The sequence below is a fragment of the Heterobasidion irregulare genome (assembly GCF_000320585.1).
Source record: "Heterobasidion irregulare TC 32-1 unplaced genomic scaffold scaffold_04, whole genome shotgun sequence".
NCBI lineage: Eukaryota > Fungi > Basidiomycota > Agaricomycetes > Russulales > Bondarzewiaceae > Heterobasidion > Heterobasidion irregulare.
Window position 1 is genome coordinate 2,202,589 of NW_009258200.1, and position 15,221 is coordinate 2,217,809.

The 15,221-nt window shown below is 55.1% G+C and overlaps 8 protein-coding genes across 8 annotated transcripts; 6 read left to right on the top strand and 2 right to left on the bottom strand.

The window, feature by feature from the left end:
• Positions 1–259: 259 nt before the first annotated feature.
• HETIRDRAFT_383307 (uncharacterized protein) lies at positions 260–549 on the top strand. Its single transcript, XM_009547194.1, has one exon. It carries the CDS (start codon positions 351–353, stop codon positions 543–545), a length of 195 nt encoding a protein of 64 aa, XP_009545489.1. The 5' UTR covers positions 260–350; the 3' UTR covers positions 546–549.
• Positions 550–616: 67 nt separating this feature from the next.
• On the bottom strand, positions 617–964 carry HETIRDRAFT_316769 (uncharacterized protein; the record flags this gene model as incomplete). The annotated part of the gene is made up of 1 exon (XM_009547195.1): positions 617–964. A coding segment is annotated over one exon (348 nt), but the record flags the coding sequence as incomplete, so codon positions are not given.
• A 1,848-nt stretch (positions 965–2,812) lies between these two features.
• Positions 2,813–4,473, top strand: HETIRDRAFT_119768 (uncharacterized protein; the record flags this gene model as incomplete). The annotated part of the gene is made up of 4 exons (XM_009547196.1): positions 2,813–2,932; positions 2,983–3,738; positions 3,793–4,066; positions 4,115–4,473. The coding sequence occupies 4 exons, from the start codon at positions 2,813–2,815 to the stop codon at positions 4,471–4,473; spliced, it is 1,509 nt and encodes a 502-aa protein (XP_009545491.1).
• Positions 4,474–7,406: 2,933 nt separating this feature from the next.
• On the top strand, positions 7,407–7,667 carry HETIRDRAFT_315433 (uncharacterized protein; the record flags this gene model as incomplete). Its single annotated transcript, XM_009547197.1, has 1 exon — positions 7,407–7,667. One exon carries the CDS (start codon positions 7,407–7,409, stop codon positions 7,665–7,667), a length of 261 nt encoding a protein of 86 aa, XP_009545492.1.
• On the bottom strand, positions 7,662–7,856 carry HETIRDRAFT_314782 (uncharacterized protein; the record flags this gene model as incomplete). The annotated part of the gene is made up of 1 exon (XM_009547198.1): positions 7,662–7,856. A coding segment is annotated over one exon (195 nt), but the record flags the coding sequence as incomplete, so codon positions are not given.
• A 1,399-nt stretch (positions 7,857–9,255) lies between these two features.
• HETIRDRAFT_417191 (uncharacterized protein) lies at positions 9,256–9,999 on the top strand (the record flags this gene model as incomplete). The annotated part of the gene is made up of 1 exon (XM_009547199.1): positions 9,256–9,999. The coding sequence occupies one exon, from the start codon at positions 9,256–9,258 to the stop codon at positions 9,997–9,999; it is 744 nt and encodes a 247-aa protein (XP_009545494.1).
• A 36-nt stretch (positions 10,000–10,035) lies between these two features.
• Positions 10,036–11,502, top strand: HETIRDRAFT_417192 (uncharacterized protein; the record flags this gene model as incomplete). Its single annotated transcript, XM_009547200.1, has 1 exon — positions 10,036–11,502. The coding sequence occupies one exon, from the start codon at positions 10,036–10,038 to the stop codon at positions 11,500–11,502; it is 1,467 nt and encodes a 488-aa protein (XP_009545495.1).
• Positions 11,503–12,500: 998 nt separating this feature from the next.
• Positions 12,501–15,131, top strand: HETIRDRAFT_315669 (uncharacterized protein; the record flags this gene model as incomplete). The annotated part of the gene is made up of 1 exon (XM_009547201.1): positions 12,501–15,131. One exon carries the CDS (start codon positions 12,501–12,503, stop codon positions 15,129–15,131), a length of 2,631 nt encoding a protein of 876 aa, XP_009545496.1.
• Between the last annotated feature and the right edge of the window lie 90 nt (positions 15,132–15,221).

The following is a 15,221-nucleotide window of genomic DNA, read 5'->3' on the forward strand; positions in this document are numbered from 1 at the left end:
TTTTTCGAGGTCGTTCGCAATCCACTCTTTGACGTGGTTCACACTGTTGAACCAAGCAATCAGCGAGTAGACAATAGTCTCTGAGCGCAGTCGCATAACCTACATGTAGTCCTCATATCCTTCGCTGACGGCGTTCGATGTCGATCCCATGTTGTTCGAGGGAGTGACGTCGAGTTTCAATGCAGCGAACGTTGGGTTCAAGCCGCCGATCTGGTCAGGGGGCGTGACTTTCCTGTTTGGGTTATGTGCCGGTGCTGCTGAGGACCCCCGAAAATAGGGGGGTATGCCTGAGTCACATTTTTGGTAAATCCTGAAAAAAGTTCGGACAAGTGAGCCAAATCTTGCTCAACATGTTCGGATTTGCCTCTGGTTTTCGGGCCAATATCCATAATTTTGCCGGATGGAGGCATCAGGCATCCCGGATGTCCAAAATGTTCGGATTGCTGGGATCAGGCCTCAAAAGAGCCAATTTTTCGCCGGACAACATAGATCAGGCCTTTAAAGACATAATTTTGTTAGAATCTACATTAGAAAGTCATTTTTGAACTGATAATATACAAGAGAGCATATGTGAGAGTGTCTGTGAGCTATCCTACGTCGCCGCTGCATGCTTTCATCAGTGCCTCAATGTCTGTAACTCCTTCACTGCTATAGCAAGGTTCCGAGCATACTTATTTAGGTATATGTAGGTAACCAGCGATACTTCATTGAGTTGAAGATGTCGGCCATCTTGGTCGAAGGTTGGGGCACTCGGCATTAGACACAAAAGTGTGTCCGATGTGAAGTGCTCATACCGGTAAGCTTGTAGTACTGCCAAACACATGTGGACAGCTTGGAATGTTGAGGAATAAGACTGCTTGTATAGTTGAGCAGAAATATAAGACACAGCGCCGATACTTATTGAGCTCCGTTGCCAGGCATGCGGTGCTGATTTGCCTCCGCCTTGCGAATAGATGGAGAAGACTGCCAATAAATGTAAGGGAGCTTGTTAGTGAGAGATAAATCATGATAAAATGGTCTTCTCACCCTTTGCGACGTAGAGACGTCCCTTGCTCAAGACATAAGTATACTCTCCGGCACTCAAAGGCCGATGATGGGGTAGCTGTCCAGAAGTAGCCCCGATCATTGCGTTAGTCAGTTTGTCTGCAAGGAGCGCCGGAAGATGCTTGTTAAAGATCTGATTGTGACGGCGGTGATATGCTAGAGGTGGCTCTAAGTGCCGAGCACAACACCAAAACAACCTCTAATGCAGGGGGTGCTGGAGCTAGTATCTAATACACAAGGAATTGTTAGTGATGACTTTAGAAATCGATGGCGTACTGAGAAGCAACGGGGAGTATGAGATTATAGCGCCCGAACGGTTTCGGGACTGCGCCGAACACCGACCGAACGTTCGGTCGGTCGAGTCGGGGATTCGGTCGGTAACGAGAAGGTAGTGTCGCGACCGACAACTACGTGCTTCAAGAGCCACACGGGACTCTGACAATATACGAGGGAGGATAGGGGGTACGAGCGAAGTGACGAGTATGAACGCGAATGAGGCCGAACGACGAGGATGACAAGTTTTCGGGAGTCGATGAAGACAATTTCGATGGTTGAGACGAGTGCGAATGAGCTCTGAACTGTGGGGTGCGAAAGCTGGTTTATTCCAGAGTTGTATGTAGGTTTTTATAGTAAACAGCGCCCCTAAGTAAAATATCGAACCTGAAATGAGAGTAGATGTCGAATGGGCGCCAAGCCTTAGCGATCAGAGAAGATAAGAAGGTAGGTGAGATGTCCATATGGGTTCCGAAGGTGATAAGGTAAAAGGTAATCAGTGATGTCGAAATCCCGAACGTTCGGGATCCGTCGCCCGAGTGTAGGTAGCAGGAACAGGCGTTGGAGAACCAATGAAAAATAAAGGAGAAGTATCGTACGACCAGGGTGGCCAAGCAATGGTGCAAGATCGTGTTTGACCGACCACGCGGAAGTCGGGAAGATAAGCGATAAGGACCGACCGACTCACGGAGGACATCGGCCGATACGGAATACTGGCCCCGATCTCGTACACACCTATCGTAACACTCCTGTGCGGTCATGGTAAGTACGTGAAGTGTGGGCGAACTGACCCAAGTGCTGCCGAATTGTCCTTCGGTGGCTTGTCGTCAGTCGGGTGGGGACCGACCGTGTTCGGTAATAGTCGGCGTCTTCGGTACTTGTCTAGCGCTGTTCGGTATCTCCCCAAAGCTTCCCAAATACCTCCCTCGGACCCTAGCGCGGGTGCATGCTCATCATCTCCTCCCTACTGAAATCCTGACTGTCCCCAGTCAGTGGTCGGCAGCTATGAGTCGGAGCGGAAAAAGTGGTGTGGAAAATGTGGGAAAGCGTTGGTAACAAGCGATAGCGTGGAAAGAATAGCTGTGGCGTGGAAAATGGAGCGGTGTGGCAAGTTTCGTGGGAAAAGATCGGCTATGAGCGGTGGCGTGGAAAGGAGTGGGTGCGTGGGAGGGATGTGGCACAGGTGAATAATCGGCAAAGAGATGTTGTAGAAAGGACCGGGTCGGCGCGCAAGAGAGACCGGGGCTGAGTCGGCAAAGTCCTGTGGCGTGGCAACTGATTAGGTGAGGAAGTGGCTAAAGCCTAGCGTGTCCCAACTAGACGGTGGTGTGAGAGCGTGTCGGCAAGGAGCGGTGGCGCGTATCGCAATTACTGCCGCGCGCAGTGGCTCGTGGCTTTGTCAGGTGACCACAGTCACGTGCCGATCGTTGATTCTCCAGCGACCAAGTCCCTCATCGCCGCTTGCCTGCCGCTCAATTCCTTCGTCTCTTCCGACATGTCCGCCCTCCTCTCCGCCCTGAAGACAAAACTCGGCGAGTATATGCTCTCCCTTCCGGATGGCGCCGCCGAATACGAGGACTACGAGGCCTGGGCGCGAGGTTTCGCCAAGCGAGTGGTAAGTCGGCTCTTTTCTCTTGTCCCTGCTGCTCGCTGACGTCTTTTCAGGCTGTTTTAGATCGCTCAGCGCGTGGGCAAGACCTTCCCGAACTCGCTGACTGGATTGCCGAGGCCGAGCGTGGCCTCGACCACATGGCCACCGATGACTGGCTGGCCTGGGGAACGCGTATCCTACCTCAACGGGCGGCGCGCTTTGCCACGCAGCAACAGCGACAAGCGGCCGAAGCACAGGCCCTGGAGGAGGAATCGGCACGGGTCGCTATTGCCGAACGCGAGGCTGAGGAGGCTGAGGTGGCGCGGGCTGCTGCTGCCCTGCGTGTCGCCGAAGAGGATCGTCAGCGTCGCCGGGAGGCCTTGGTGGAGGCCATGTTTGATGGATCGATGGATCCGGAAGAGGGGGACCGCCAAATGGCCGTGCTGGAGGCAGAGTCTGCCGGCCTTCTCCCTCTCTTCCTTCCCTCTCCCTCTGACGCTCCCACTCTTTCTGATGCTCCCGCTCCCGCCGCTTCATCTTCCCTCCTCCCGCTCCCTGCTGACGCCGGCCTTGCTTCCACGACTGAGGCCCTGGGTCGCATGAGCGTGGACTCGACCCTCCCTACTCCGTCGGCCGATTCGAAGGGAAAGCAGCGCGCCGGCGCCGTTATCGTTGAGTTCGCTCGGCAGCGAACACCAACCGAGGGTCGGGTGGTCCTCCCGCTTCGTCTTGGAGCGGGCCGAATGTCAACCGTTCGGTCCCCTGTAGAGCGGAACGGAGCCGGGAAGCTTCTTCAGGATCCCCCAGGCCTGTTGCCGGGTGACGTTCTTGTAAGTCCCCTCCCTCTTGCCGCCTCTACTGCTTGCTGACTCTTCCTTTTCCAGGCCGAGTACGCTTGCCATCGGTGCGCGACCGAGTTCGCCACAGTCGCCCCTCGGTGCTACACCCGACCGGGCCAGGTCTCATGCCTCAAGTGCGCCGACGATCGCAAGGGGTGTAGCTTTCAGCCTGGGTGGACGTCGAAGGAGAAGGGGAAAGGCCAGGTGAAGGCGAAGTCGGGTGCGAAATCGGTGGAGAATGAGCGGCCGATGAAGAAGCGTAAGGTGGAGGTACTGGTCCCTGAGCGGTCGGCTGGTGAGAGCATCGCACGGTCAAAAGGTGAGTGGTTGTTTGGTGATCATGGTAATTGAGCTCATCCTTGTGCAGCCGTTCGGAGTAGGAAGCCGGTCAAGCGCCTTCTGACTACTACTCAGCGCCTTCCTGTCCCCTCTCGCTCCAGTCGCCCTACTCGCCCGACCTCTACCGCCGCCCCTTCCCCCGAGCTTTTACGCCTGTCACCGTCCATTGCCCGTGGTGTCGTGTCCGAGATCAGATATCGGATTGCCGTGGCTGAGGGATCGCGCACCTTCTTGGCGCGCTCGATTACAATGTGGAGAGCCGAGTTGGAGGCCCTTGAGGCTCGGTCGGGTCCTTCAGCACCTTCAGACGTTGTCCTGGTCGAGGATTTGTCGGAGGCCGATGATTCTGGCAGGTCGGAGTCGGGTGATTTCGTGCCCGATGACTGAGTTTTGTAGAACTTTTTAGTGTAGAAAAATTTAAAATGTAAAATAGAACTTGTCCAGAGTGTACAGTAATGCCCGTGGGCCAACCCGCGGCGTCGTTCGGGAAATCAGTTGGCGAAATGACTGTGTGTACTTGTAAGCGAAGCGTTCGGCGGAATTTAAGAAAGTAAATTGAAATATTTAGGGGAAGCCTCAGTATGTCATCACAGGCATAAAACCCTATGGTTTTGCGCAAATCGGAAAAATTCTTCAATGCGACTTGGTACTTGAAGGAATGATGGGAAAATGATGGGCCAAATATTCGGTCGGTGATCGGTCGGTGGCAAAAGTACTAAAAGATGTGGAAATGATTGGGTGTCAGTCCATGTCTGTGACGAATAAATGAAATACGGAATGGGTATATCTGTGAATCCTCCTCCCTACTGAAATCGTGACTGTCCCCAGTCACCGACCGAAGAGAGCGCAGGGTGGGAGGGTGGGATCTAGTCGGAGGTCGCCGAAGCCATGTCATCGTCCTCCGCCGATCAGACTGAGCTGGTGTCAGTATCTTCATCGGTATTGTCGTCTTCGGCGTCGTCATCTCCTGTTCGGGAATCTTCCATGGCCTGAAGGCGTTCTTGTGATATGTCGAGGAGGGCTTCAAGGTCGGCGAGCCTCAAAGACCTGCAAGCAAAATAAGGAATAACACGGAATGCTGCCACTGGCATATCAAAGACCGATCTGTCGAGTTCGGCCAAAATATACGCTCCTCCCCGATTCCTAGAAATCACCAGCAATGGTCCCAGGTACCGTGGTCGCATCTTCCGATTGAGCGCCTTTTCTATGGCTGTGTTGCGCATCAGGACAAGTGAGCCTCGGTGGAAATTAAAGTCGCAAAGTGTGGCCGAATGCTGTTGTTCAAATCGGATGGCGGCCTGGACGCGTGCGTCGACAACTGAGCTGCGAAGGTGGGCGAGGTCTGATCGGCGTTTCTGCAAGGCTATGGCTCGTCGGGCGATGAGGTCGGTGGTGCTAAGGGTTGTGGTCGGCGGTGGCAGAAGGTATGTTGCTTCGGCGATGTCGAGGGGCAGGAGGGGATGGGTTCCGGTCGCTGCGAAGTATGGCGAGCAACCCATTCGGCGCCGAACAGTAATGCGATCAGCCCAGAATACAAAATGAGCAGCACGATTCCACTTGGCCTGGTCTCCATCGACGGCTTTGAACAGAGCCTGCCGAACGTCGAAGTGAGGTCGTTCGGCGATGCCATTGGCGTGGGAATTGTAGCCCGAAATACGGATGTGCCGAACGTGGTACTTTTTCGCTAACTGGTCGAGTGCCTTGACGAACGCTGGTCCGTTGTCGGAGACGATCTCTACCAGTGTTCCCCATCGGCACAGGATATCCTCGAAGATCCAGTCGGCGAGTGCGGAGCTTGTTTCGCGTCACAGCATCCGGAATTCAGGGTAGTGCGATACCGAACAGCGACCTTGAACCAGATACTTGAAACCACCAGCAGTCGGCATGTGCATGGTGTCCATATACATCTTCGTGAAGAGTGGTGCAGGCGTGGCGACGGTTGGGGGAATGAGGACGTTGCGAGTCTGGCGAATCTGGCAAAGGTGACATGTCCGAACAAACCAAGAAATATCTTGCCTCATGTGCGGCCACCAGAAGCGTTCGGTGACCAAGGCAGTTGTGGCGTAGAAACCCTTGTGAGCGACGTCGTCGTGGGCGGCAGTGAGAATTGTGATCCGACTAGAGGGGGCTGCAACGATCTTGTGTCGACCGTGCGAGTCTTTTCGCCATAGCTTGTCGGCTGTGATAAAGAACTCAGTGCAATATCGTAGGAAGGTGGCATATTCGGAGTCGGAGAGAGAAGGGGGCCGAACCAATGTTCGGTGCCAGTCGTGGACCAACCATAGGCGTTCCTCGGCTTCCAAAGCTTTTTGCGATCTTGGGATATCCGAATAGTCAATAGTTGGGCCTTCGTCGTCGGAGTCGGCATCGGTCGGGAGGTCGCCTATGAGTGAGGAGGTAAAGATGGCGGTTGTCGAGGTTGAGATGGAGGTGGGAAACGTGTTGTTGATCTGATGGAGGAAGCCGTAGAGATTGTCGATCCAGTCGTCAAAGTTGTCTTTGGGTTCGGGTCGGTCGGCGGGTTGTGGTGGTCGTCGGGAGAGACCATCGGGACCGTGAGAGGTGCCGGGGACGTGGACAAGTGTGAAATGGAAGGTAAGGATGGAGACGATCCACCGATTGATGCTAGCGCTGGGTTCGAGATCTGGGTTAGTGAGCATGCCCTTGATGTAGCGTGCGTCTACTTCGACTATCAGGTTCCGAACGCCGATGAGATACATTTTGAGTGATCGGAGGGCGCGGAAGAGGCCGTAGAGTTCGAGCTTGGGTTGGGAGAATCGCGATTTGTGGTCGTTAAGGGTGATGGAGCCGAATCGGCATAGTACCGAACCCGTGGATTGTCGAGTGCGCATTGACAGAGGTGGAAGCCGACCGCGATTTGTGAGGTATCGACGGCGAGGATGACGTTGGCCGCCGACCCGTAGTCGATCGGTCGCAGGGCTGGCGATTCAAGAAGTGCTGACCGGAGGTCGTCCTGGGCCGCTATCTGGTCGGGGCCGAATACGAATGGAAAATCTTTGCGTGTTAACATTGTCAGTGCATGCGCTCTGTGTGCAAAATTCCGAATGAAGATCCGAATGACACCGATTGTCCCCAAAAATGCCCGAACGTCTGAGAGATCCCTGCAAGGTCCCCACTTCATAATTGACTCTACCCTAGACTCGTCGGGTAATCGTCCTTCATACGTGCACCAATGGCCGACCACCGTGATTTCGGCTGCGCAGAGTGTCGCCTTGTGTCCCGAAAAGGTTCCTCCGCTATACTTCATCCGCTGAACCACTCGATTGAGGCCTTGAAAGTGTTCCCGCACAAACCGTCGTATGCCGGGGTTGTCGGGATGCATCTCGAAGCCTCCGTTCGGAAGTTCGTATCTGGTCGGCGGGCCCCGAATCAGAACGTCGTCGATGAAAGGAATGGTGGTGTCTGGGATCTCGGGCTGGAGGATGTGGGTGACGTCGTCATGGAAGATCGGGACCGAATTTGTCCATCCCATGGGCAGGGTGACGAGTCGGTGGGTGCCGAATGGGGTCTGGAATGTGGTGAAGTCGCGAGATGATTCGGCTAGCCCTCGTTCGTCATAGCCGATGATGAGCATGCACCCGCGCTAGGGTCCGAGGGAGGTATTCGGGAAGCTTTGGGGAGACACCGAACAGCGCTAGACAAGTACTGAAGACGCCGACTATTACCGAACACGGTCGGTCCCTACCCGACCGACGACAAGCCACCGAAGGACGTTCGGCAGCACTTGGGTCAGTTCGCCCACACTTCACGTACTTACCATGACCGCATAGGAGTGTTACGATAAGTGTTTACGAGATCGGAGCCAGTATTCTGTATCGGCCGATGTCCTCCGTGAGTCGGTCGGTCCTTATTGCTTATCTTCCCGACTTCCGCATGGTCGGTCAAACGCGATCTTGCACCATTACTTGGCCACCCTGGTCGTACGATACCTCTTCTTTATTTTTCATTGGTTCTCCAACGCCTGTTCCGTCTACCTACGCTCGGGCGATGGATCCCGAACGTTCGGGATTTCGCCATCGCTGATTAACTTTTACCTTATCACCTTCGGAACCCATATGGACATCTCACCTACCTTCTTATCTTCTCTGATTGCTAAGGCTTGGCGCCCATTCGACATCTACTCTCATTTCTTGTTTAATATTTTACTTAGAGGCTCTGTTTACTATAAAAACCTACATACAACTCTGGAATAAACCAGCTTTCGCACCCCACAGTTCAGAGCTCATTCGCACTCGTTTCAACCATCAAAATCGTCTTCATCGACTCCCGAAAACTTGTCATCCTCGTCGTTCGGCCTCATTCGCGTTCGTACTCGTCTCTTCGCTCGTACCCCCCATCCTCCCTCATATATTGTCAGAGTCCCGTGTGGCTCTTGAAGCACGTAGTTGTCGGTCGCGACACTACCTTCTCGTTACCGACCGAATCCCCGACTCGACCGACCGAACGTTCGGTCGGTGTTCGGCGCAGTCCCGAAACCGCTCGGGCGCTATAATCTCATACTCCCCGTTGCTTCTCAGTACGCCATCGATTTCTAAAGTCATCACTAACAATTCCTTGTGTATTAGATACTAGCTCCAGCACCCCCTGCATTAGAGGTTGTTTTGGTGTTGTGCTCGGCACTTAGAGCCACCTCTAGCGTATCATTTTGGAGCCCACCACGAGGGGTTAGTATTCAAAATTACCTCAAGGAATCTACGTCGCTCGTCCCGACCAACAGCGGAGCGCGAAGAACGACAAACAGTTATCGATAGCTTCAATACTCAGGAAACATCTGCCGACCGAAGTTTGTTCGGAGACGCCGATATAGTCCCGGAGCATCTATCCCACCATCACTATCTTGATCTTGAACCCTCGCCATCGCTCTCGCCACCACCCGACTCCACTTTCTTCTTAACCCCACCGTCGTCGCCGAACCGATCGCTACTCCCGCCGATTTCCCCCATCCTCGACCTTGCACTCTTAGAACAATCACCCCCGTCTCCTATCCCATCTCTCCACGACTCCATCTCTCCGTTAATCTCACGCAGCCCCGTCTTCTGGACGCCGACCATCCGACCGACTTCACTAGAACGCTCCTTCGAACCAGCGACTCCATCCCCGATCACCTTAGAAAACAATACCTTCTCCCCCACCTTTGACTTTCTCACTATGGCGACCCCATCCATGCCCGCTCGTGGAGATCGAACGGCCCCGACCTTTGACCCCCATCAACCCCGCGAATTGAGACGATATTTCTCCGATCTGGACTTCCACTTCGGTCGGTCTGCGGTAGGGGACGAACAAGAAAGAAAGAAACACGCTTGCCGATTCCTAGATGTCGACACCTGTGAGCTTTGGGAATCGCTCACCACTTTCACCGACGCCACGAAGACCTTCAAGGACTTCTGCGAAGAGGTCTACAGGCTGTACCCCGGATCGGAGGAAGAACGCAAATGGTCGGTATCGGATATGGACAAACTAGTCGGCGAAACGAGCAGGGTCGGCATCTTGTCCCTCAGCGAGCTCGGCGACTATCATCGGCGATTCCTGGTGATCACGGTATTTCTCCTCAGCAAGGCACGAATCTCGGTCGCCGAACAAGGACGCGCCTTCGCTAGAGGATTCCAACTGGAGCTATGGGCAAGGATCTCTCAACATCTACAACTCAAGTTCCCCGATCATTTCCCAGACGACCCATACAACCTCCAGGACATCCACGACGCGGCCCGATTCGTCTTCCACGGCACCACGGCTGCCTACAGCGCTACCCCTACCGACATCTCTCGAGCAGCCCCCGCCGCGCCGCCCACCAACGCGATCAAGGCCGAAGACCTGGCGACCATGTTCGAACGGCTCACCGACACCTTTGTCAAGGCCATCACAGCTCAGGGGACGTCCAGGCCAGCCGATTGACCATCCCGACAGCCGGGGCGGGGCGGCGACAACTGCATGTTCTGCGGCAGTCCCGAACACTTCATGCGCGCCTGTCCCGAGGTCACCGAATACATTCGGATCGGAAAATGCAAGAGGAATATCGAGGGGAAGGTTGTATTGTCAAGTGGGGCATTCGTACCCAGAGAAATCACGGGTAGTAACCTGAAGGACCGAGTTGACGAATGGCACCGCAGGAATCCAGGCCAGCTTGCGACCGGACAGATGATGTTTACGGTAAACGCGGTGCCGACTCACCCGATGACAATAGCCTCCCGTCACGATTCACCCTCATTGCTGGATGTCACCCCGACTTACCAACTCACCAACGTCCAGCGAATCGCGAGCCTCGAACGCGAACTATTCGCGCTCCGAACGCGGGGCGCAAGGGCACGCGAAATGGCGCAGACAGGACGTTCGGCACCTACCCCTTCACCGGCCCCTGAACGACGAGCGAGGACCGAAACTCCCGAACCCGAACCCCGACCGACCACCCCGACTCAGCGACCGCCCCCGGTACCAGCCAAGGACGATGCTCCGATCCACCCATATGCCAAAGCCCAGGACGCCACCTATGCACCGCCACACGACCGCAACATGGGAGCCCCGGCGAAGATACCATCGGCAAAGAAGGACGCTCCGGCCTACAAAACCACGGCGCCGATCTATGACGAGAAGGTAGCAGCTGAGGTCTACAACAGGGCGATGGCCACTCAGGTGACGCTTACCCAGCGCGAACTACTCTCTCTCTCCGCCGAAGTCCGTTCACAGGTCAGGGAAGCCACGTCGGCACGCCAATCGCCTGCCAGAGACGCCAGCAATGTTCGGACCTTCTACCAAGATGCCGATCTACCCTATGCCATCGACGACCTCGAACCACCGACTCGACCAACCGTCTCCTCCTTCGTCAATGTCCTGCACCAACCGGAATCACCCCCGCCTGGCGCGATCATCATCCCCGACATGTACGAAACGTACCTGAAGAATCTACAGCCCGGTCAGGTTCCTCAGCCGTTGATAGTCGCTAAAGAGTCTTCAGCCCTAAGGTCCATTGTTCCCCTCGTCGATCACCAACAGGAAGTCGAATGCGTCATCGATCCGGGTTCACAAGTCATCGCCATGTCGGAAGGCATTTGCAATGAACTGGCGCTCATCTACGACCCCGAAATCGTCCTCAATATGCAGTCGGCAAATGGCGAAATCGACCGATCCTTGGGCCTCACACGCAACGTCCCATTCCTCATCGGCGATATCACCTTGTACCTCCAAGTCCACATCATTCGTAACCCAGCCTACGACGTTCTCCTCGGTCGGCCCTTCGACATCCTCACCGAAAGTATCGTCAAGAATTATTCAAACGAAGACCAGACGATCACCATCAGTGACCCGAACACGGGACGACGAGCCACCATTCCGACGATTAGACGAGGACCCCCTCGAGTCCTTCACCGAAGACAAGCGGGTTTTCGCGACTCGATGAATTGATCCGAGATCAAGGAGAAGTTGCACTGATCATTTCCACCGATCATGATACCCCCAATTTCCCACTTATTGAAGCGTCCTCAGATTTCCATTCTCCATCTCCCTCTTGTCGCGATCTTTGTCTCAAGTATATTATGGCCTCCGATTTGGGGCCCAAAAATCATCTCAAAAACAATCTCGATTCCGATATGTCGTCCTTATTTTCCTCAGTCGTCCCCGGTTCTTTCCATTCCACTAATATCGCCGACCCGGTTGCCATCTTCGCCGCCAAGCGCAAGTACAAACCGGTTGCACAGAAAACACAACCAGTCTTGGCCGACCTCCCCGAAAAGTTCCGAATCGTTCGGAACATCTTTGGTGACCCTCTCGCTACCCTTCCAACGCTGACACCGAACCCCCCACCCTTCACGCCGACCGGCAGATACACAGCCGAACGGCGCGACCTCATCGACAAAGTCCACTCAGACGACTTCCTTTGGCCCGCCGAACGACAGCTCATGCACCATTTCATGTGTCTACAAGAGATGGGATTTGCCTGGGACGATTCGGAACGCGGACGTTTCCGCGAGGACTTCTTCCCACCAGTCAATATGCCGGTAGTCGAGCACAAGCCCTGGGTTCAGCGCAACATTCCGATTCCACCAGGCATCTACGACGAAGTGTGCCGACTTATCAAAACCAAGATCGCCGCTGGAGTCTATGAGCCGTCGAATTCGTCCTACCGATCGCGCTGGTTTACAGTCGTCAAGAAGACGAATAGCACCTCCACTGGCACCAAACTCCGAATCGTTCACAGCCTCGAACCCTTGAACGCCGTCACCATCCAGCATTCAGGTGTGCCCCCATATACCGATCAGATCGCTGAACAGTTTGCAGCTCGCGCTTGTGGCGGCATTCTGGATCTCTATGTTGGCTATGACGAACGAGGGCTCGCCGAATCATCTCGCGACTTCACCACGTTCCAGACCCCATTCGGCGCCCACCGACTCGTCACCCTGCCCATGGGATGGACAAATTCGGTCCCGATCTTCCACGACGACGTCACCCACATCCTCCAGCCAGAAAAACCAGACACCACCATTCCGTTCATCGACGATGTCCCGATTCGGGGCCCACCGACCCGATACGAACTTCCGAACGGCGGGTTCGAGACGCACCCCGACAACCCCGGCATACGACGATTTGTGTGGGAACACTTTCAAGGCCTCAATCGGGTGGTTCAGCGGATGAAGTACAGCGGAGGAACATTTTCGGGACACAAGGCGACACTCTGCGCAGCCGAAATCACGGTGGTCGGCCATCGCTGCACGTACGAAGGAAGATTGCCCGACGAGTCTAGGGTAGAGTCAATTATGAAGTGGGGACCTTGCAGGGATCTCTCAGATGTTCGGGCATTTTTGGGGACGATCGGTGTCGTTCGGATCTTCATTCGGAATTTTGCACACAGGGCGCATGCACTGACAATGTTAACACGCAAAGATTTTCCATTCGTGTTCGGCCCAGACCAGATAGCGGCCCAGGACGACCTCCGGTCGGCGCTTCTTGAATCGCCAGCCCTTCGGCCGATCGACTATGGGTCGGCAGCCAACGTCATCCTCGCCGTCGATACCTCACAAATCGCGGTCGGCTTCCACCTCTGTCAATGTGCGCTCGACAATCCCCGGGTTCGGTACTATGCCCGATTCGGCTCCATCACCCTTAACGACCGCGAATCGCGATTCTCCCAACCCAAGCTCGAACTCTACGGCCTCTTTCGCGCCCTCCGATCGCTCAAAATGTACCTCATCGGCGTTCGGAACCTGATAGTCGAAGTAGACGCACGCTACATCAAGGGCATGCTCACTAACCCGGATCTCGAACCCAGCGCTAGCATCAATCGGTGGATCGTCTCCATCCTCACCTTCCATTTCACACTTGTCCACGTCCCCGGCACCTCTCACGGCCCCGATGGACTCTCCCGACGACCACCACAACCCTCCGATCGACCCGAACCCGAAGACGACTTTGACGACTGGATCGACAATCTCTATGGCTTCCTCCATCAGATCAACAACACGTTCCCCACCTCCAACTCAACTTCGACCACCGCCATCTTCACCTCCTCGCTCGTAGGCGACCCCTTGACCGATACCGACTCCGACGACGAAGGCCCGACCATCGACTATTCGGATATCCCAAGATCGCAAAAAGCTTTGGAAGCCGAGGAACGCCTATGGTTGGTCCACGACTGGCACCGAACATTGGTTCGGCCCCCTTCTCTCTCCGACTCCGAATATGCCACCTTCCTACGATATTGCACTGAGTTCTTCATCGCAGCCGACAAGCTATGGAGAAAAGACTCGCACGGTCGACACAAGATCGTTGCAGCCCCCTCTAGTCGGATCACAATTCTCACTGCCGCCCACGACGACGTTGCTCACAAGGGATTCTACGCCACGACCGCCTTGGTTGCCGAACGCTTCTGGTGGCCGCACATGAGGCAAGACATTTCCTGGTTTGTTCGGACATGTCACCTTTGCCAGATTCGCCAGACTCACAACGTCCTCATTCCCCCGACCGTCGCCACGCCTGCACCACTTTTCGCAAAGATGTATATGGACACTATGCATATGCCGACCGCTGGTGGTTTCAAGTATCTCGTTCAAGGCCGCTGTTCGGTATCGCACTACCCCGAATTCCGCATGCTCCGACGCGAAACAAGCTCAGCCCTCGCCGACTGGATCTTCGAGGATATCATGTGCCGATGGGGAACACTGGTAGAGATCGTCTCCGACAACGGACCAGCATTCGTCAAGGCGCTCGACCAGTTAGCGAAAAAGTACCACGTTCGGCACATCCGTATTTCGGGCTACAATTCCCGCGCCAACGGCATCGCCGAACGACCTCACTTCGACGTTCGGCAGGCTCTGTTCAAAACCGTTGATGGAGATCAGGCCAAGTGGAATCGTGCAGCTCATTTCGTATTCTGGGCTGATCGCATTACCGTTCGGCGCCGAATGGGTTGCTCGCCATACTTCGCAGCGACCGGAACCCATCCCCTTCTCCCCCTCGACATCACTGAAGCCACCTACCTCCTGCCACCGCCGACCACAACCCTCAGCACCACCGACCTCATCGCCCGACGTGCCATAGCCTTGCAGAAACACCGATCAGACCTCGCCCACCTTCGCAGCTCAGTAGTCGGCGCCCGTGTCCAGGCCGCCATCCGATTCGAACAACAGCATTCGGCCACACTTCGCGACTTCAATTTCCACCGAGGCTCGCTTGTCCTGATGCGCAACACAGCCATAGAGAAGGCACTCAATCGGAAGATGCGTCCACGGTATTTAGGGCCATTGCTAGTAATTTCTAGGAATCGGGGAGGGGCGTATATTTTGGCCGAACTCGACGGATCGGTCTTTGACCGGCCAGTGGCGGCATTCCGCATTATTCCTTATTTTGCTCGCAGGTCTCTGAAGCTCGCCGACATTGAAGCCCTCCTCGACATCTCACAAGAACGCCTTCGGGCCATGGAAGAATCCCGATCGAGCAACGACGATGCCGAAGACGACGATGCCGACGAGGAGAATACTGACACCAGCTCCATCCGATCAGCAGAAGACGACGATGCGGCGTCGGCGACTTCTGACTAGACCCACCCTCCCACCCTTCGCTCTCTTTGGTCGGTGACTGGGGACAGTCATGATTTCAGTAGGGAGGAGGATGCACAGATATACCCATTC

Excerpts from the sequence above, each read along its gene's own strand:
- HETIRDRAFT_383307 (XM_009547194.1), top strand. The coding sequence starts at position 351 with ATGTTCGGATTTGCCTCTGGTTTTCGGGCCAATATCCATAATTTTGCC.